The sequence below is a fragment of the Phyllobates terribilis genome, unplaced genomic scaffold (genome assembly GCF_046119375.1).
Source record: "Phyllobates terribilis strain yellow unplaced genomic scaffold, ASM4611937v1 Scaffold_2__4_contigs__length_985480577, whole genome shotgun sequence".
Taxonomy (NCBI): Eukaryota; Metazoa; Chordata; class Amphibia; order Anura; family Dendrobatidae; genus Phyllobates; species Phyllobates terribilis.
Window position 1 is genome coordinate 578,582,240 of NW_027362762.1, and position 22,613 is coordinate 578,604,852.

The 22,613-nt window shown below is 41.6% G+C and overlaps 1 protein-coding gene across 2 annotated transcripts in view; it reads left to right on the forward strand.

Annotated features, from left to right (window-relative positions):
* SYNRG (synergin gamma) overlaps positions 1-22,613 on the forward strand; it is a 270,799-nt gene that overhangs the window by 119,622 nt on the left and 128,564 nt on the right. For both annotated transcript variants that reach the window (XM_073666404.1, XM_073666405.1), the window contains exon 15: positions 245-298. In XM_073666404.1, coding sequence (XP_073522505.1) covers positions 245-298 — 54 coding nt within the window. The remainder of the gene's footprint in view (positions 1-244; positions 299-22,613) is intronic.

Genomic DNA, 22,613 nt, shown 5'->3' on the forward strand with positions numbered 1-22,613 from the left:
CCATTTAACCTAGTTCATTCATAATGCAACGATTTATTAACTCAATGGTCTCACATTTTTAACTGAAGTTCTAATTAAATATATTGCAGTGTAAATAAATACGCAATAGAATTTTTTTCACAATACTATTTAAAATTATTTAGGAATTATACAAACCTTTTTAGAAGGTGCAAGCAATTTAACATTAAAAACAAACTGCATGATGGCCTTTATAGTATATGTAACCATTCTTTCATTTTATTAGGAAAGTGAAAGATATGCCTATGAATGGCAACGTTGCTTAGAATGTGCCCTGCAAGTAAGTATATTGTTAATCTATGTTCAGATGCACTAAATCATTTTCTAGTTCACCAAGGCAATCAGTAAAAAACAGTATTATTCTAGTGTTCAAATTAAAATACATAATAATGTCAATTTGTGTTTAGTACTATGGTAAGGCTATGTTCACATTAACACATTTTAATTCTGTTGTTCAGTTCCATCATAGGAGCAGAATGACAAAATTTACAGTAGTGCCCTGCCCGATCTGTCACATGACTGAGACCAGTAGCTCTCGATGGACCCAATTGACAGTTATGGGATTCACCATTTGTCTGTGCATGCCGCATAATTTTTAGTCTGGTATTTTTGTGAGGTTTTGCCAAGGAGGCCTCTGTGAACATAGCCTAATTAGTAAATTGCAACACTGCATAAGTCGTCAGTACGTATTGGTAGTAATGACTGTCCATTGAAGATGAAAGGTTCTTTTTTTGCACAAACTTCTTTTTTAGAGAATATAAAACATTGCACAGGAATGAAAAAATGGAAGGAGAAATAAGTGATAACAATATTGTATGACGGTTAAAGTGATATAAAATCATAACAACCATAGCTTTAAATATGATTATAACCAATAGAATATTTTATAATATTACTTTGTATCAAAGTGATATTAAACTGTAATATATTAAAAGAAAAAGGGAAATCCGTAAGAGAGGAAGATGAAAAAAGAGGGGTAGAGAGGAGGAAAAGCAGAAGGAAGGGAGGTTGATGTTGTGAATCGTGTCTAGCTTTTGGGGAAAGGTGGCCTCGAGTACTAGGTACCGTATATGTTCGACTATAAGCTGAGGTACCTAATTTTACCACAAAAAACTGGAAAACGTATTGACTCGAGTATACTGGTAAATTTCTCCATATTGGTAAGTATTGCCCACTCATCCCTAATCCTGGTATGCATGCCCCCTCATCCCCACATCTGGTACGCATGGCCCTCCTCATCCCCACATCTGGTACGCATGGCCCTCCTCATCCCCACATCTGGTACGCATGGCCCTCCTCATCCCCACATCTGGTACGCATGGCCCTCCTCATCCCCACATATGGTATGCATGGCCCTCCTCATCCCCAATCCTGGCATGCATGGCCCCCTTCAACCCCAATCCTGGCATGCATGGCCCCCTACAGCCCCCAATCCTGACATGCATGGCCCCCTACAACCCCCAATCCTGACATGCATGGCCCCCTACAACCCCCAATACTGGTATGCATGGCCTCCTCATCCCCTAATCCTGGTATGCATGGCCTCCTCATCCCCCAATCCTGGTATGCATGGCCTCCTCATCCCCCAATCCTGGTATGCATGGCCTCCTCATCCCCCAATCCTGGTATGCATGGCCTCCTCATCCCCCAATCCTGGTATGCATGGCCTCCTCATCCCCCAATCCTGGTATGCATGGCCGTCTCATCCCCCAATCCTGGTATGTATGGCCTTCTAATCCCCCAATCCTGGTATGCATGGCGTTCTCATCCCCCAATCCTGGTATGTATGCACCCCCTCATCCCCCAATCCTGGTTTGTAGGGCACCCCTCATCCCCCAATCTTGGTATGCATGTTCTCCTCATCCCCCAAACTTGGTATGCATGGCCTCCTCATCCCCCAATCCTGGTATGTATGGCCCCATCACTGCACACATAAAAAAATAAACACTTATACTCACCTTCCTTCCTCACCTCTTCTCCAGCGCTGCATCCTGTTCTGCAGCAGCAGCTCATGTCAGCATATGAGCAGCGCATGACGTTACAGCCATGCGCTCTCAGACGCTGATGTGCGCTGCCGGCATATTCACTCCTCTCCACGCCGGGACTATGTGCGTGGAGAGGAGCGAATATGCATTCTCTATAGTAGCGGGCACTGTCAGCAGGAGCTGCAGGTCAGTGCTTCTCCGTGCCCGCTACTAAAGAGAATGAATATTCATTCTTAACCACGCCCATGGGAGTGGAGAAGAGGGAATATTCATTTTTCTTCAGCAGCGGGCACACATGGTAGCTGCAGCAGCGGCTACTGCGTGTGCACCGCTCCGCCGCAACCCCCCCCCCCCCACTATCCACCTACGAAATTTCTATATACTCGAGTATATACCAGAGTATAAGCCGAGGGGGGACTTTTTTAGCACATAAAATGTGCTGAAAAACTTGACTTATACTCGAGTATATTCGGTAGTTCATATCAGTAGAATTGAAGAGTAATCATTCTCTGAACATGATCCAGCTTTGCCAAGTTTAATAAAAGCCATCTGAACTAATTTTGTTATGGGATCAGAGTCGTTCAATTCTGCAAAGGAAGTTAATCTCCAAGGACCACTTCTGAATGGATGGGGTAGTTTTGGTGTACCACCGCCTTGGAATAATAGATCAAGTTGCTGATAAACAATGCCTCAGCAACCCTTTCTTAATAGATTAGAAAGAACCTGGGATCAGAGAAGGAAGTGGGTTTGAGGCGATCTAGAAGGAGCCTCCCCAGAAATGTGTTTGAATACATCAAAAACTTTGTTCCACAGTTGGTGGATCAAGGGGCACCCTCACCAAATATGTAGCATGGTGCCATTTGCTTTTTCACATCTCCAACAGGTTTTGTAAACTGGAGGAAAAGCTATGTAGATCAACTGGACATTGGTACCATCTGGCAATGATTTTATAGTTTTCTCTTGCGCTTCAGAAGCCATTGGTAATCTGTGAGCGCAAAAGAAAGCCTTGTTCCACTGTTCCTCCTGAGAAAACCTGATTAATCTCCGGCTCCGATTCTTTGACAAACCAAAGTGGTCCCTCACCAGCCTGAGGGGAATGGATTGAGTAAACTTGGGAGATTGCGTGACTGGATGAGGAATCCCAGAGCAACAACAAATCGAAGGGAGTAGGATCAGATCTGAGACTGGTTGAAAGATTGATATGTAAGATTATAGTTGCAGATACGAAAACCATGGTATGGATTGTTCTGGGTAGAGTTCTTTTAAGCTCATTAAGAGTTGGCAAGGTAAGAGAATTTGTGAGGACCTGTTGTAGTCTAGTTTTATGGTTAAATGCCCACACAAGAAATCTTTTGACACCCACTCCTGGAGGAAAATCTGGGTTATCAAAGATTGGAGTCAAAGGTCCCAACATAATAGAGATTTTGAACTTAATGATGAGCTTGTCCCATATTCTGAGGTCGTCCACCTTTGAGGAAAATGACGCCTATTAAGGGACGAGGGCTTTTATGTATCCACGGCAAAGAGGTTGATTTTAGGGAGGATAGGGAAGATTCCATTGTAACTCATTGCTTCTGTTCGACACCATGAAACCAGTCAACCATACGTACCAAGTTGGCAGAAGAGTGATATAGCTGAAAGTCAGGAAGACGAGTCCTCCCCTTTAGTTTAGCTCTAGATAGAAATCTACGTGCTAAGCTGGGCCTGTTTGACCTTCTAGTGAATTTATGACAGATAGTGTTCAACTGTTTCATGAAAGTGCCAGGTAAAGCAATTGGGACAGCTTGAAATAAATAGTGAAGCTTAGTAAGATTGTCCATTTTTAACACGTTGATTCAACCGAATCATGACAAGCTAACCTTATTAAATGATTTGAGATCGTTATTAAGATGAGTGAGTAGGGGTTTATGGTTGAGGTGAAAGAGCTGGGCAATGTCTGGTGATATTTGGACACCAAAGTATTTCATAGAGGAGGGACACCATTGTAAGGTATGAGCGCTTTATAACCATTGTCTTTTGGCAAATGGGATGTTGATATTGAAGATCTCTGATTTAGTGAGATTAACTTTTAATTACTTAGAAAACTATGTTTTGAATTCTTTCAAAATACAGAGTTAAGTTGTTCTGGGGTTTGTGATGTACAGAAGGAGGTCGTCTACATAAAGTGTGAGTTTGTGTGAGTCACGACCGATTATTCGGATTGTCTCTCGGAGCTCTTGCCAGATGTTCTATTACTGTGACGTAGAGGGGAGAGTTTGCACCCTTATCTGGTCCCATTTGATACGCTAAAGGGGTCTGAGTAGGATCCGTTACAAAAAACCTTGGGTGAGGTGTCCTGGTACAATGCTATAATCTTAACAAGTACATTGGGACCCAAATTAATCTATTTTAGAGCACTCTGTAGAAATGGCCAGCTGACCCAGTCAAATGCCTTTTCGGCATCTACTAATTAAATACAGGAAATTTTTTATTTTATTTCTGGTGTGTGGGATAAGGGGCATTGTTTTAATTGTATTGTCTCTCGCCTCTTTCTGGGGAACAAACCCCACCTGATCATTATGTATGAGATGTGGTAGTTAGGCAGCCAATCTCATAGTAATTTTGTAGAAAAGCTTTGCATCTACAGTTTAAACCACAAGTTTACATACACTATATAAAAAGACACATGTGCATTGCTTTTTCTCAATATCTGACATGAAGTCAGAGAAAACCTTTCCCGTTTTAGGTCAATTAGGATTACCATAATTTTTAATATTTGCCAAATGCCAGAATTATCAGAGAGAGAATGTATTAAGACATTTTTATTACTTATTGCAAAGTCAAAACTTTACATACATTTCATTAGTATTTGGTACCATTGCCCTTAAACTGAATGACTTGGGTCAAATGTTTGGGATGTCCTTCCACAAGCTTCTCACAATAGTTGGTCGGAATTTGGGCCCATTCCTCCTGACAAAACTGTTGTAACTGATCCAGGTTTGTAGGTCGGCTTGCTAGCACCTGCCTTTTTTCAGCTTTTCCCCTAAATTTTCAATAGGATTGAGATCAAGGCTTTGTGATGGCCACTCCAAAACATTGACTTTGTTATTCTTAGGCCGCTTTGTTACCATTTTGGCAGTATGCTTTGTGTCATTGTCCATTTGGAAGACCCATTTCCGCCCAAGCATTAATTTCCTGGCTGATGTCTTGAGATGTTGCTTCAGAATTGCAACATAATCTTCTTTTCTCATGATGCCGTCTATTTTGTGAAGTTCACCAGTAACTCCTGCAGCAAAACAACCCCACAACATGATGCTGCTACCCGATGTTTCAGAGTTAGAACGGTGTTTTTAGGCTTCCAAGCTTCTCCCTTTTTCCTCCAAACATAACGATGGTCATTATGCCCAAAAAGATCAATTTTAGTTTAATCAGACCACAGGACATGTCTCCAAAAAGTAAGGTCTTTGTTCCTGTGTGCATTTGCAAACATTAATCTGGCTTTTTTATGTTTCTTTTGGAGTAATGGCTTCTTCATGGCAGAGTGGCCTTTCAGTCCATGTTGATATAGTACTTGTTTCACTGTGGACATTTCCACAATCTTACCAGCTTCCGCCATCATCTTCACAAGGTCTTTTGCTTTTGTCATTGGGTTGACATGCACATGTCAGACCAAAGCACTTTCATCTCTGGGACACAGAACCAGTCTTCTTTCTGAGTGGTATAATGGCTGGACATTCCCATCTTGTTTGTACAGATGAACGAGGCACCTTCAGGTATAATTGTACCCAAGGAAGAGCCAGACTTGTGCAAGTCCACAATTCTCTTTCTGACATCTTGACTGATTTCTTTAGACTTTCCCATGATGCTACACAAAGAAGCATTGTGTTTCATGTGTGCATTAAAATGCATCCACTGGTGTGTCTCTAACTCAAATGTTGCCAAAAAAAATCAGAAGCTTCCAAACAAATGACATCATCATATGGGCAGTCCAGAATTGTTTAACCCCTTAAGGACGGAGCCAATTATGTCTTTAATGAACAGTTCTGATCAGTGTCACTTTATGAGGTAATTACTCTGGAACGCTTCAACGGATTCCCCTGATTCTGAGAAGATTGTTTTTTTTCGTGACATATTGTACTTCATGATAGTGGTAACATTTCTTTGATATGACTTCCGTTTACTTGAGAAACAAACAGAAATTTAGCGAAAATTTAGCAATTTTCAAACTTAGAATTCTTATACCCTTAAATCGGAGAGATATGTCACACAAAATGGTTAATAAATAACATTTCCCACATGTCTACTTTACATCAGCACAATTTTTGAACCAAATTTTTTTTTTTGTTAGGAAGTTCTAAGGGTTAAAAGTTGACCAGCGATTTCTTATTTTTTTCAACAAATTTTACAAAATCATTTTTTTAGTGACCACATCACATTTGAAGTGACTTTGAGGGACCTTTATGACAGAAAATACCCAAAAATGACACCATTCTAAAAACTGCACCCCTCAAGGTGCTCAAAACCACATTCAAGAAGTTCATTAACCTTTCACAGGAACTGAAGCAACGTGGAAGGAAAAAATGAACATTTAACTTTTTTTTACAAAATGTTTACTTCAGACCCAATTTTTTTTATTTTCACAAGAGTAATGAGAGAAAATGGACCACAAAATTTGTTATGCAATTCTTCCTGAGTATGGACATACCCCATATGTGGGGGAAAACCACTGTTCGGGTGCACTTCAGAGCTCTGAAGGGAAGAAGGACCGTTTGACTTTTTGAAAGAAAATTTGGCTGGAATTGAGCAGACGCCATGTTACGTTTGGAGAGCCCCTGATGTGCCTAAACAGTGGAAAACTCCCGACAAGTGACTCCATTTTGTAAACTGCGCTCATCAAGGATTTTGTCCAGGGGTATAGTGAGCATTTTGAACCCACAGGTACTACACAGAATTTGATATTAGGTCATCTTACCGAAAATGTTCATTTTTTTTCCCGAAAATATATTTTTAGCCCCAAATTTGTAATTTTTGCATTGGATAATAGAAGAAAATGACCCCATAATTTGTTATGCTATTTCTCCCGAACGCGATGATGCCCCATATGTCATCAGAAATTACTGTTAGGCCACACGTCAGGGCTGAGAAGGAAGTAGCACTATTTGGCTTTTGGAGCATAGATTTTAGTAGAATGGTTTGTGGGTGCCAGAACAGCAGACAAACCCCAAAAGTGACCCCATTGTAGAAATTACACATCTCAATGAATTAATCTACTGCTGCAGTGACTATTATCTAACATTCATGCCAGGCTTTATCCTGGAGAATTCCAAATATGCCAGTTTAGTGCCCATACATTGTGCCCCCATAAAGTGTAGTGCGCCCATACATTTCTCCTGGTGACATACACCCCGTAATCGTTAAGTGCTCTCCCCGCTACAATAATGCCAAACATGTGGCCGCGTACTGCAGTTTAGGCACAGTGGGGCTCCGAAGGAGGGGGGCATTTGGATTTGGGAGCGCCGAATTCACTGGATTTTATTTGAGGGGGTGGGAGTCGTCGCTTTTCTAGAGTCTTTGTTCTACCAATAACATGGGACCCGCTATAGTCCCATAGTTTTAAGCTTTGCTATTTTACACACTAAAAACAGTATTTTACAAAAAAGAATTTTGATTTTGCATCGTCACATTCGGAGAGTTGTAACTTTATTTTTTTTGCCAAATTAGCCATATTAGGGCTTGTTTTTTGCGGGATGGTTTGGTGTTATTATTTACATAATTTTTTTACATTTGACTTTTTGATCACTTTTCACTTTTTTGTGAGTCAGTATCATAAAAAACGTCATTTATAGCGTGAATTTATTTTGTTTTTTATGGCATTCGCTAAACGAACTAATTAACGTGACAGTTTTACAGAGCAGGTCGTTTCGGACACGGCGATACTAATTGTGTACGTTTATTTTATTTTTTAGTAATGCTACGTTTTGAGCGGCGAAACGGATTTTAGTGATTTGAGTGCACTTTTTTTTTACATATTTTATTTAACTTTTTATTTCTTTTTCACGAAGCCCCACTGTGGCAAATGTATATTTTTCATTCTGATCGCTGGTCTCATATATTGCTGTACTCCTGTGCATGTGACCTGTCTGTGAGTCACTGAACTCACTGACTCTGCCTGTGAGATCTAGCTTATTGCTGGATTTCACAGGCCACCGTACCCTGGGATCATCACATGATCTCAGGGTATCATGGTAACCATCGGGACCCGCAATTCTCATCGCGGGGGTCCAATTGTTACTAAGGGGGGTCTTGTGACCCCTTTGTAACAACTTAAATACCACTGTCACCAGTTCTGTGGAGTCTGAGTCGGAGCCCATCTTGGTGGCTTCTGAGTCAGTATAAAATGGAACAACTCCGACTCCTAAAATATATAATAAATTGGGTACAGTAGTTCAATGCAGTTTGTGGGGAATATTTTTTCATAGGAATTTGGGAAAGTTATGAAATGTCCTATAAATGTCTGTCCTATTACTGATCTAAGGGTCTAGACTTTTAGCTGAGATGAATCTGTGCTACAGTAAATTTATCACTTAAACATGAGCCATGGGAGTCGTGGAGTCGGAGTTTGTCATGGAAATTGAGCAGTCTGAGGTTTGGCTTACCGACTCCACAGCACTGGCTATCACGATTGACAGCGGTATGTAAGGGCTTAATCGGCCCCGATCAGGATTGAAACTGGCTGGGGCCGTCGCTATACACTTGGCATAAGTACCCTTAATGACTATCGTAAAAGTGCGTTACGGCGGTCGTTAAGGGGTTTAAAGCATAGTAATCTTAGTGTATGTAAACATTTGACTTTGCAGCCAGTAATTAAAATGCCTTAAAACATTCTCTCTCATTATTCTGGCATTTGGCAAATTATTAAAAATTATGGTAATTCTAATTGACCTAAAACGGGAAAGGTTTATTCTGATTTCATGTCAGATATTGAGAAAAACATGCATATGGGTCTTTTTATATAGTGTATGTAAACTTCTGGTTTCAACTGTATCTACAGAGAAATCGGTCAGTAGCTCTAAAATAAGTTGTACCCTTAAGTAACCACCAATACGTCTTTTTACTGACCTGAAATATTAGAGAATAGCATCCCCAAACAGGTGACAATCCAGCAGCTGTCAGCTATCCTACTAATATTATAAATGCGAAAGTTTGTGAGTATGTATGTTTGTTACTCTTTCACGAAAAAACTACTGGACGGATTTGCATGAAACTTTACAGTAATATAGATTATACATCGGAATAACATATAGGCTACAATTTGTAATGATTTTATGTAATTTTGGTCGTAATATAACGATACATGTCAATTAAGTCGGAAAAAAATCTGGCCTCTGAGAGCTCTCTTATATACACACACTAGCTTTTACCCGCGGCTTCGCTCGCGTGGAATTTGGTCTGCCACATTAAGTTTCGTGACAGATCATTTTAATAGTAAAAAAAAATAATCTTATTTAGTTACTCGTACATCCAAAATTTCAGATGTCTAACTTCAAAACTGACGGATTCCATACAATCTTTGAACCCCTATAATATGAAGAGGGAAACTCTTGAGGGTGGAATTATCAAAATTCCTTTCTTAGGTTCTATTATAGCTTAAATGAGCACTATCTGCAAATTTCAAGATGCTAAGTTCAGTGGTTTCGGCTGTGCGTTGACCGCTAGGTGTGTCAGTCAATCAGGTTTACAGTTTTATATAATCTTCGTCTGTATGGTGTGTTTATAAAAAGTAGCCCTATATCCTTCCCCAGGCTTGAAATTATCCATATCAAATTTCATCACAAACGGATTACTAAACACTGATTAATAAACAGGACGGACTGAAGTTACTTGCGTTTAATATTGTTCGTGTTAGTAAAGAATTAGTATGTAATTGGAATAATGGACATCTGCAGGTAATTTATCTATGTGTTTTTACTGCAATATACTCCTGTAAACTGTTATTTGATTTCTTTCGTTCAGCGAAAATATGTAGATTTTGCGATTTAGAAACACGTGAGCAAGCTACGTATAGCTGACCGTGGGAAAAACAGGGCGTGCCTAAATGTATCCCCACTACCTTCAAAGTTTGCCTTTGCGATTTATTGATGGTCATTGAAAATGCAACTTTAAGTGGGAACTGCAAAGGTTTGAAATTAAAGGGTAAGTTATTGAGTATTATTGGGATGCGCGGTATAAGAATATTTTCACCCTTAGCTTCTCCAGTTAAAATTGTGGCCTTTACAATGTGCCTGCCTAGTTCAGTGACTCGCCATTATATAATCTCGGGGCGTCCAAGTTGCGCATTAACAAAACGAGTATACCGACCTTTAATTCGAGCTTATGAGATGGGACCCCGGATAGCTCCAAAGAGTTAAGAAACTCCACGGGGTAGCTCGTACAGTCTTCAGACATGACATGACTGTGTCGATGGAGTTGTAGGTTGTTACATCGCTGGTTACTTGGTCCAAGATAATTTTATTGATTTTCGCAACTGTTTCATTTCTTGGTGCTAGTATAGTTCTTTCACATAGCCAATTTTCATCGTGGATGTTTTGTTGCAAATTTGGAAAAACTTGAGCAATAAGTGCGTCTTCCGAATCCACAACATGACAAAATTGGTTAGTGAATAGAACCATACCTTCTTCGTCAGTTTCGATTCGACCTATGAGCAGTTTCTCAGCGTACGCGCCCGACTCTAGATCACTGAATAACTGGACACGCATGTTGGTGGTGAGGTGCAGCTTTTCAACTTTGGTCCATAAATATGAGGATTTCAGACATGCGTTAATTTCGTCTGCTGCAGTGCCTCGCTCGATGACAGGCAAAGTTTGCCTAAAGTCCCCAGCCAATAAAACAACCACACCACCCATTATTGTTTGTTTACTGTGTAAGTCTTGTAGACAACGATCAAGAGCTTCGATGGCGCGTTTGTGTGACATTGTGCACTCGTCCCACACGATTAGTTTGCACTGTTGCAACAGGAGGCCACGGGCGCTGCTCTTGCTGATATTACACGATGGGGTTTCTTCGTTCATCAGATTAAGAGGTAATTTAAAGACTGAATGTGCCGTCCGTCCACCGCTTATAGCAATGTTGCAGCAATTCCAGAGGAAGCCACAGCTAATGCAACGTTATGACCGCTACGAATTTTTGCTAAAAGTAAATTAAGCAAGAAAGTTTTTCCTGTACCACCCGGGGCATCAAGGAAAAAAAGTTGGCCTTCACCATTCTCAACTCGTCCTACTCTTTTGTGATAAATCTCTCTTTGATAAGGTAGCAAACGTGGCTCAGTTTCGCAAACGTGAGCGTCTAACTGGTTGGTATCATAGCTTAGCTCTTTTATCAACTCGTTCGACAGCTCTCCTCTACGCCGCGGTGAGGGTAGACCAAAATCGGACAATTTCTTTCCAGAAATTATTAATATTTTGTCCTCGATAAGCCCCAACGCCTCATTGAAACAGAGATCATCGTTAACGTGATCCATTCTTTCAAATCTGTGCATGATATCCTCTGATAACGCAGTTTTATACTTGTGCCAGAGTTGTAGAGGATTGGATAAACCGCAAGTGCATATCGATATGGCAAACAGCTCTTATTTGCGCCGGGGAGCGACATAGCACGGCCTCTTCTAAGGTGGTATCTCAGTGGTTATCATCTTCCAACAACCCCATCTTCTCACACACCTGCCGAAAAGTTGCAAGTTCTTGACCTTCAAATGTTTTTAAATCCGAGAAGTTGGTTGGACCCCTTATTACATTCAGCAGCATACGCAAGCAATAACATTCAAAATTGCTAACGTGCACCGTGTAAATGCGACCTAGAGCGTCTCCTGCCTTCACACCTGGCCAGCCATCGACAGGTGCTCCTTGTAAACGACGTTTCCATTGCTTCCGTGCCACATTCCAAGTATAGTAGCGAGGCACGTCAATGTAAAGTAATGTTTTTGCAAACGTATCACTTTGGCACAACAGGAAAAATGCAGTTAGTGTAGTTTTAGGTGGTGCTTCTAATCTCTCTCTAAAATTATTTTCCGTAAAGTAAACCCTCTCGCCATTGGGTAAATGAATCACGAGATGAGTGACGGTTGGGTGTCTCTCGTGCAGAGGCAGACCTAAGATCCGCCACGCTGCTTCGTTACTACTAACATATCGGCCGGTTCTAAAGGTCTGCACCTCATCTCTTGGGTCAATGTTAACATTCCCTTGTTGGCGGATGTTAAAAATAGCCTGGTCGCTACCCTTATTAATATATTTACAAATATATTTTATCGCCTGTACGGTATTACAGAACTCTACATTTAAATGAGAATTAAAATGTTTTGATAAGAGTGGAGAATATGGGACCACCCAGCTATTGTCCACCAATATTTCCTGTGTTCCTCTACGGGTTTTTATAATCGTCGTGCGTCCACCATTCTCTGGTGCTCTGCGCCTGTACAAAGGATAACCTTTGTCATTGGTTTGAGTATCTTTTAAAAGCTTCCTCGGATATTTTTTGGTGCATTTTCCTTCCTTCATGCATGGCGATGAAGAATTGAATGTACCACATGGCCCGTGAATCATATTCTTTGTCACTGTATAATAGAGCTTTTGATCGGTTTCTGGGTTTGGTATCTCAGCACATATGATTTCGTCAATTTGGTTCGGATGCAATTTTTCCTTTAACCACAGCAGTAAGTGCACATGAGGCAAACCTCGCTTTTGCCACTCGATCGAGTACATGAAGCATTGCATATCACCAAATATGTTACCTTTTGTAAGTAGAGCTACCAATTTCTGTACTTTTATTCTAAATACTCGAGCTGTTAAGTCATGTCTGTCCGTTGAATTTTGACCAGCCGTAAGCTCTTTGTGATTTCTGGCCAAGCGGGGTTGCAAATGGCTGATTTACAGCAGTCAGAAGAGATTGATAATACAATAATTTGCCCATAGTGGATCATTGTATAGTGAGATCACAGTTGCCGCCTGTCCACAGTCAGAATACAGGGGTGATCATATACCGTGGCCAGGTACAAGTGTGGCACAGGGGGTTCACACACGACCCCCAGGGACTGACATTTCCTAGAAACTTTGGCAGCTGTCAGTCATGAGCTCACCCTGATACATTACACTCTGGAAACAGCTGAAGGGAGAAGGATAATTTATGACATTTTCTCAGACTTTAAAAAAAAAAAAAAAACACAGAAAACAGCCCATATGTCAGGAACAGGTTACTAGGGAACTACACGTCCCAGCACGGCCTGCCCGCGCCCACAGCCCGGGGGGAGTGTGAGGCTTCCTCCTGCAGGTTGCCCGGGGGCACCGGGCCGTCATTGTCCTCACACAAGGGGTCCTCGCCGCCATTGTACCTCCACACAACACCGTATAATAAAACATGCGCTCACCTGCGCCAGCTGCTGCAGCCGGGAAAGTTCCGAGCGCCTCACCTGGGCGGAGGGGAAGTGACTCACACACGGGGAGGGGCAGTAACCTGAGCGCGGCTCCATGGAGGATGCACACACTGCAGCCTGACAGCACCGGCAGCAGCGCTACACAAATGGCGTCCTCCCCTCCTGTGTGCAGCACAGTCCTGTGTGTGTGCAGCGCAGCATGTCACCAACAGCACCACAGGCTGCTCTCAGCTCCCACAGAGCACTGGGAATGGTTGCTATGGGTAACCGCGCCACAGCTGCTCCTCATAGACCAGTCATATACAGCTGATATCGTCTGTACAGCGATCGTAATATAACTAATTAGATTGTTTTAGTATTTTGTAATTAGTACTTATAAAAATGCCGCGAAAGCGTAAGTCTAACATTTCGCAAAGCTCTAATAAAGCCCGAGCTATGAAAATAATTAGACTTGATGAGACGTCTCAACAAGCCGAGCAACGAAGGGTTGAGCAGGCGGTGCGTGGTGCGGCACATAGAGCTGCAGAGACTCCAGAACAATCCCAAGCCCGACGTGAACAGCATGCGGAGTATCTGGCGTCTCAACGGGCTGCTGAAACTCCAGAACAGTCCCAAGCCCGACGTGAACGGAATGCGGAGTATCTGGCGTCTCAACGGGCTGCTGAAACTCCAGAACAGTCCCAAGCTCGACGTCAGCAGCAAGCGACTTACATGGCGTCCCAAAGAGCCACTGAAACTTATGAAATGGCCGAATCTCGCAGACGCACTGTTGCTGAAAGGGCAGCACAGCGACGTCAAACATTTACAAGAAATACATGGATATTGTTTAATAAAGCTGCATTTGAGTATGACGAGACTCTTTATTATGAAACTCACAAGCTTATAAAAATAGAAGCAATGACCATAGATTGCAAATATTGCGGAGCTCTTAAGTGGAAAGAGGAAGCAGCAGGTATGTGTTGTTTGGGCGGGAAAGTAGCTCTTCCTTATATAGACGAGCCAGTTCAACCTTTAAAAGAGCTTTTCTCTAATGAAACTGATGAATCTCGCCTTTTTCTAAATAATATAAGAAAATACATGTGCTTTCATATGACGTCTTTTGGAGAAGATCAAATTGTCTCAATGCCAGGGTTTTGCCCGACCTTTACAATACAAGGACAAGTATACCACCATATCGGTTCTTTAATTCCTACGTCCATTTCGCAACCACAATATTTATAAGTTTATTTCATAGGTGACAAAGAAGAACAAATCAACATGCGTACTGAGTGCGTGCAAAGCGTAGATAGAAACATAGTTAAAAATTACAACGAGTACTTCACGACCACAACATTTTGGTGCATGAATTTAAAACGGCTAGAGACAGAATGATCAATGACGATCATTTCAAAGTAGTGATTCACCCAGGCCGTGTACCACGTGGTCAACATGAGAGACGATTCAATTCCCCTACTACAAATGAAATAGCTGCTGTAATAGTTAGTAGCGAACAAACTATGTCTCGGGACATCGTTGTGCAGCCGCGCGATGGCATGCTCACTAGGGTTCCCGATACACATAGATTCTATGACGCTCTCGAGTACCCAATAATTTTTTGGAAAGGACAAGAGGGGTACAGCATTGATATTCCTCAGATAAATCCAATTACCAAACAAGCAATGCCAAGCAAAAAGGTGTCCTGCAAAGATTTTTATGCCTTTCACTTGATGGTCCGTCGCAGCGATTTTATTTTGATGCTTAAGTGTAGGCTCCTACTTCATCAGTTTCTGGTTGACATGTATGTAAAGATGGAAAGTGAGCGCTTAAGGTTCATTTCTTTAAATAAAAAAAAAACTGCGCGCAGAAAATTATATTCACTTGCAAGATGCAATAAGAAATGATGCGGATTTGGATCCAAATAACTTAGGTCAGATGGTGATTCTCCCGTCATCATTTCTAAATAGCCTGAGATACCTACACGAATACACACAAGATGCGTTCACATATGTACGTAATTATGGGAGGCCTGATTTATTTATTACAATGACTTGCAACCCCGCTTGACCAGAAATCACCAAAGAGCTTATGGCTGGTCAAAATTCAACGGACAGACATGACTTAACAGCCCGAGTATTTAGAATAAAAGTACAGAAGTTGGTAGCTCTACTTACAAAAGGTAACATATTTGGTGATATGCAATGCTTCATGTACTCGATCGAGTGGCAAAAGCGAGGTTTGCCTCATGTGCACTTACTGCTGTGGTTAAAGGAAAAATTGCATCCGAACCAAATTGACAAAATCATATGTGCTGAGATACCAAACCCAGAAACCGATCAAAAGCTCTATGATACAGTGACAAAGAATATGATTCACGGGCCATGTGGTACATTCAATTCTTCATCGCCATGCATGAAGGAAGGAAAATGTACCAAAAATATCCGAGGAAGCTTTTAAAAGATACTCAAACCAATGAGAAAGGTTATCCTTTGTACAGGCGCAGAGCACCAGAGCATGGTGGACGCACGACGATTATAAAAACCCGTAGAGGAACACAGGAAATATTGGTGGACAATAGCTGGGTGGTCCCATATTCTCCACTCTTATCAAAAAATTTTAATTCTCATTTAAATGTAGAGTTCTGTAATACCGTACAGGCGATAAAATATATTTGTAAATATATTAATAAGGGTAGCGACCAGGCTATTTTTAACATCCGCCAGCAAGGGAATGTTAACATTGACCCAAGAGATGAGGTGCAGACCTTTAGAACCGGCCGATATGTTAGTAGTAACGAAGCAGCGTGGCGGATCTTAGGTCTGCCTCTGCACGAGAGACACCCAACCGTCACTCATCTCGCGATTCATTTACCCAATGGCGAGAGGGTTTACTTTACGGAAAATAATTTTAGAGAGAGATTAGAAGCACCACCTAAAACTACACTAACTGCATTTTTCCTGTTGTGCCAAAGTGATACGTTTGCAAAAACATTAGTTTACATTGACGTGCCTCGCTACTATACTTGGAATGTGGCACGGAAGCAATGGAAACGTCGTTTACAAGGAACACCTGTCGATGGCTGGCCAGGTGTGAAGGCAGGAGACGCTCTAGGTCGCATTTACACGGTGCACGTTAGCAATTTTGAATGTTATTGCTTGCGTATGCTGCTGAATGTAATAAGGGGTCCAACCAACTTCTCGGATTTAAAAACATTTGAAGGTCAAGAACTTGCAACTTTTCGGCAGGTGTGTGAGAAGATGGGGTTGTTGGAAGATAACCACTGGGATACCACCTTAGAAGAGGCCGTGCTATGTCGCTCCCCGGCGCAAATAAGAGCTGTTTGCCATATCGATATGCACTTGCGGTTTATCCAATCCTCTACAACTCTGGCACAAGTATAAAACTGGGTTATCAGAGGATATCATGCACAGATTTGAAAGAATGGATCACGTTAACGATGATCTCTGTTTCAATGAGGCGTTGGGGCTTATCGAGGACAAAATATTAATAATTTCTGGAAAGAAATTGTCCGATTTTGGTCTACCCTCACCGCGGCGTAGAGGAGAGCTGTCGAACGAGTTGATAAAAGAGCTAAGCTATGATACCAACCAGTTAGACGCTCACGTTTGCGAAACTGAGCCACGTTTGCTACCTTATCAAAGAGAGATTTATCACAAAATAGTAGGACGAGTTGAGAATGGTGAAGGTGGACTTTTTTTCCTTGATGCCCCGGGTGGTACAGGAAAAACTTTCTTGCTTAATTTACTTTTAGCAAAAATTCGTAGCGGTCATAACGTTGCATTAGCTGTGGCTTCCTCTGGAATTGCTGCAACATTGCTATAAGCGGTGGACGGACGTCACATTCAGTCTTTAAATTACCTCTTAATCTGGTGAACGAAGAAACCCCATCGTGTAATATCAGCAAGAGCAGCGCCCGTGGCCTCCTGTTGCAACAGTGCAAACTAATCGTGTGGGACGAGTGCACAATGTTACACAAACGCGCCATCGAAGCTCTTGATCGTTGTCTACAAGACTTACACAGTAAACAAACAATAATGGGTGGTGTGGTTGTTTTATTGGCTGGGGACTTTAGGCAAACTTTGCCTGTCATCGAGCGAGGCACTGCAGCAGACGAATTTAACGCATGTATGAAATCCTCATATTTATGGACCAAAGTTGAAAAGCTGCACCTCACCACCAACATGCGTGTCCAGTTATTCAGTGATCTAGAGTCGGGCGCGTACGCTGAGAAACTGCTCATAGGTCGAATCGAAACTGACGAAGAAGGTATGGTTCTATTCACTAACCAATTTTGTCATGTTGTGGATTCGGAAGACGCACTTATTGCTCAAGTTTTTCCAAATTTGCAACAAAACATCCACGATGAAAATTGGCTATGTGAAAGAACTATGCTAGCACCAAGAAATGAAACAGTTGCGAAAATCAATAAAATTATCTTGGACCAAGTAACCAGCGATGTAACAACCTACAACTCCATCGACACAGTCATGTCATCTGAAGACTGTACGAGCTACCCCGTGGAGTTTCTTAACTCTTTGGAGCTATCCGGGGTCCCATCTCATAAGCTCGAATTAAAGGTCGGTATACCCGTTTTGTTAATGCACAACTTGGACGCCCCGAGATTATGTAATGGCGAGTCACTGAACTAGGCAGGCACATTGTAAAGGCCACAATTTTAACTGGAGAAGCTAAGGGTGAAAATATTCTTATACCACGCATCCCAATAATACCCAATAACTTACCCTTTAATTTCAAACCTTTGCAGTTCCCACTTAAAGTTGCATTTTCAATGACCATCAATAAATCGCAAGGGCAAACTTTGAAGGTAGTGGGGATACATTTAGGCACGCCCTGTTTTTCCCACGGTCAGCTATACGTAGCTTGCTCACGTGTTTCTAAATCGCAAAATCTACATATTTTCGCTGAACGAAAGAAATCAAATAACATAGTTTACAGGAGTATATTGCAGTAAAAACACATAGATAAATTACCTGCAGATGTCCATTATTCCAATTACATACTAATTCTTTACTAACACGAACAATATTAAACGCAAGTAACTTCAGTCCGTCCTGTTTATTAATCAGTGTTTAGTAATCCGTTTGTGATGAAATTTGATATGGATAATTTCAAGCCTGGGGAAGGACATAGGGCTACTTTTTATAAACACACCATACAGGCGAAGATTATATAAAACTGTAAACCTGATTGACTGACACACCTAGCAGTCAAAGCACAGCCGAAATCACTGAACTTAGCATCTTGAAATTTGCAGATAGGTTCTATTATAGCTTAAATGAGCACTAAGAAAGGAATTTTGATAATTCCACCCTCAAGAGTTTCCCTCTTCATATTATAGGGGTTCAAAGATTGTATGGAATCCGTCAGTTTTGAAGTTAGACATCTGAAATTTTGGATGTACGAGTAACTAAATAAGATTATTTTTTTTTACTAATAAGATTATTTTTTTTTACTATTAAAATGATCTGTCACGAAACTTAATGTGACAGACCAAATTCCACGCGAGCGAAGCCGCGGGTAAAAGCTAGTACAATATAAATGACAACTTGCTGCATCAGCTACGATCAGTGTTGGCACCGACCATGGGCGTTGAACCCCTCAGATGACTACAGCATCAAAATGGTTAACCTTGGGGTGGGCTCCCTCTTGAATCCCATCGGCTCCCTGAAATTATGATTGTGTGGTCCTGATGTTTGCCTTTTCAATTCACAGCCAAATAGCGGCCTTAGTCGTCCAGACATTGTGACCTGTTCATAAGTTACAAAAGACAAAAAATATATCTCATACCCTACCATCATTATATATAAATGTAAAGCAAAGTTTCATATTAAATATAGGGTACTTAGTGAACTATTTTTGATCAAAAAAAGTATACAAGCCGTCCCACCAGCGACAAGGTGACCCTAAATTGGGACGGTACCTACACTGTCTATATTAAAAACCTTACTGTACTGCATTAATTCAACTTTGATATACAGTAAGATTTTTAATATCGACAGTGTAGGTACGGTCCCAATTTAGGGTCACCTTGTCGCTGGTGGGACGGCTTGTATACTTTTTTGATCAAAAATAGTTCACTATCAAAAAAAGTATACAAGCCGTCCCACCAGCGACAAGGTGACCCTAAATTGGGACCGTACCTACACTGTCTATATTAAAAACCTTACTGTATATCAAAGTTGAATTAATGCAGTACAGTAAGGTTTTTAATATAGACAGTGTAGGTACAGTCCCAATTTAGGGTCACCTTGTCGCTGGTGGGACGGCTTGTATACTTTTTTTGATCAAAAATAGTTCACTAAGTACCCTATATTTAATATGCAACTTTGCTTTACATTTATATATAATGATGGTAGGGTATGAGATATATTTTTTGTCTTTTGTAGGTTTTGCTTCTTTTTGCTAGTGTGAACATGCTCCTATTTCTTGCACGTGTACCATCTTAGACCTCAGTTCACATTGCTTGGTTTTCTGTTCATAAGTTAGCAACATTTAGGTGGTAAAAGTGAATGTGTTCTTTACTTTCCTGACTTTTTGCATTAATTTCTTAAATGCACCTGAAGGGTTAAAAAACTACCTGATAGCAGTTTTGAATATGTTGAGGGGGTGCTGTTTTTAAAATGGTATCACTTTTGGAGTATTTCTAATATGTAAATCCCCCAAAGCCGCATCAAAACTGTGAATAGGTCCCTTAAAAAAAAAATGTAGTAAATTTCCTTGAAAAAAATTGCTACATTTTTAAACCTTCTAAAATGTTAAAAAAAAATAAAATGAAAAGAACATCTTACAAATGGTGTTGATGTAAATCAGACATGAGGGAAATGTTGTTTTTTTTATGTTTTTGTGGGGTGTGACTATCTGGCCACTACTTTTTATGATTGCCCCAATCGATGGACCCTGTACCCCTGAGTGTTTTGTTGTTTTTTTTTAAATTAACTCCTGTTGTCCTTCTTGCCAGTGAGCGGCGCAATCGTTGGGCGCTCAGTCATCACGTGACCCCGGCTGCAGCTGGCTCTGACGTCCACTGATGCCACGTCAAGTTCTGGCTGCAGCCTGAGGTGACTTACTTATGCGTTCCACGGTGGATGCTGGGCTGTGGGTGGGGTTACCCCGCGTGTCACACCCAGCATCCACCGCACGCTCTCCCTCTCGCCATTCATTGGGAAAGCACGCTGTGCATGCTGGTTGTGACGTGCGGGGTAACACCGACCCCAGCCCATCAGCCACTTCGGGGACTGCGTCACTGATGTCATGCCTCACTTGATGTCAGCAGGAGGTAATTAGAAAAACACTTAGGGGCACAGGGTCCATTGATTGGAGCAATCATAAAAAAGTAGTGGCCTACTCCTTTAACCCTTTCCCAACATTTTCAGTATATATGTCATGGTTGGGAAGCGCTTCTCGACCAATGCAGTATATATGTCATGGGGATCGCCCGTGCACAGGATGCTATGTGCTGGCGATCGCCCCCGGATGTTCATCTGACATGACAGCTGACACCCGTCTCTCACTGCCAGTTATGGTGCCCGCACCGCTCCCAGCAGTTTAGCCACCTAAATGCTGCAATCGATATCGATCACAGCATTTAGAAGGCAGGCTGAAGGAGGGATCCCCCCTCTGCCCTCCAATTAGCGCCCCCGTGACTTCATCGCGAGGGTCTGTCGTTGTCATGGTGACCCGATGTTTTAACGACATCCTTGTCACCAGAGCTAGCAAACTTCTTACACCATGCTCAGAGCATGGTGTAACAAGTTTGTGTGTCAGTGCAGCACTGACAGTTTATAAAGCATAGCTTGCTCATGCATTGCTGTGCTTTATAAGCGATCAGACTGCAAAAAGTGAAAGTCTCATAGAGAAACAAATAAAATAAAAAAATAAAAAAATTATTTATTTATATATATGAATACAGAGTCACTCGTGTTATATGTGAGGAGAGATATGTTTCGCTACGGCTACTAGCCTTAGTGAACTGAACTTACAACTATTCTCCAGCATGTTATATGTTGGGGGTTTAACTCACCATTGAGATGGGAGTGCTTTGGTGTGAATGACATAGAGAAGGGAGGGACGTCATTCACCATACCTTCCCTCAGGGTGTGGCTGAACAAATTTAAATGCTCAGTCCTGTTTTTTCTTTCGGTCGTGTGTGTTATAACAGACACACACACATACATACACTGTGGGAAGACAACTCACTTGGCTGCAGTCGGAAGTAGACACAGGAACGGTTTCGTCTGCAGGTTTATTATGTCAGCATAAAGCACTGCAGACTAAAGCAAAAACTAAATTCAGCCTTGTTGGCATAAAGGTAAAACAAAACACAAACAGAGTCTGGGTTCACCCTGCATCAGTTTGCTGCATCTTCAACTCCTCTCTGAGCTGAAATTACACAGCCTGGAGAATTCCTCCTCCAGACTCACCAACCACTGAAAAAAAAACAGGACTGAGCATTTAAATTTGCTCAGCCACACCCTGAGGGGAGGTATTGTGAATGACGTCCCTCCCGTCTGTCATTCACACCAAACCACTAAATAATGAGTTAAAACCCCAGCATATAACATGCTGGAGAATAGTTGTAAGTTTGGCTCACTAAGGCTAGTAGCCGTAGCGAAACATATCTCTCCTCATGTCACTATATATATATATATATATATATATATATATATATATATATATATATATATATATATATATATATATATAATATTCTCAAGCGGTACAAAGAAACTGGCTCACAGGAGGACCGCCCCAGGACAGGAAGACCAAGATTCACCTCTGCTTCTGAGGATAAGTTTATCCGAGTCACCAGCCTCAGAAATCGCCGGTTAACAGCAGCTCACATTAGAGACCAGGTCAATGCCGTACAGAGTTCTAGCAGCAGACACATCTCTTCAACAACTGTTAAGAGGAGACTTTGTGGAGCAGGCCTTCATGGTAAAATAGCTGCTAGGAAACCACTACTAAGGACAGGCAACAAGCAGAAGAGACTTGTTTGGGCTAAAGAACACAAGGAATGAACATTAGACCAGTGGAAATCTGTGCTTTGGTCTGATGAGTCCAAATTTGAGATCTTTGGTTCCAACCACCGCGTCTTTGTGCGACGCAGAAAAGGTGAACGGATGGACTCTACATGCCTGGTTCCCAGCGTGAAGCATGGAGGAGGAGGTGTGATGGTGTGGGGGGGCTTTGCT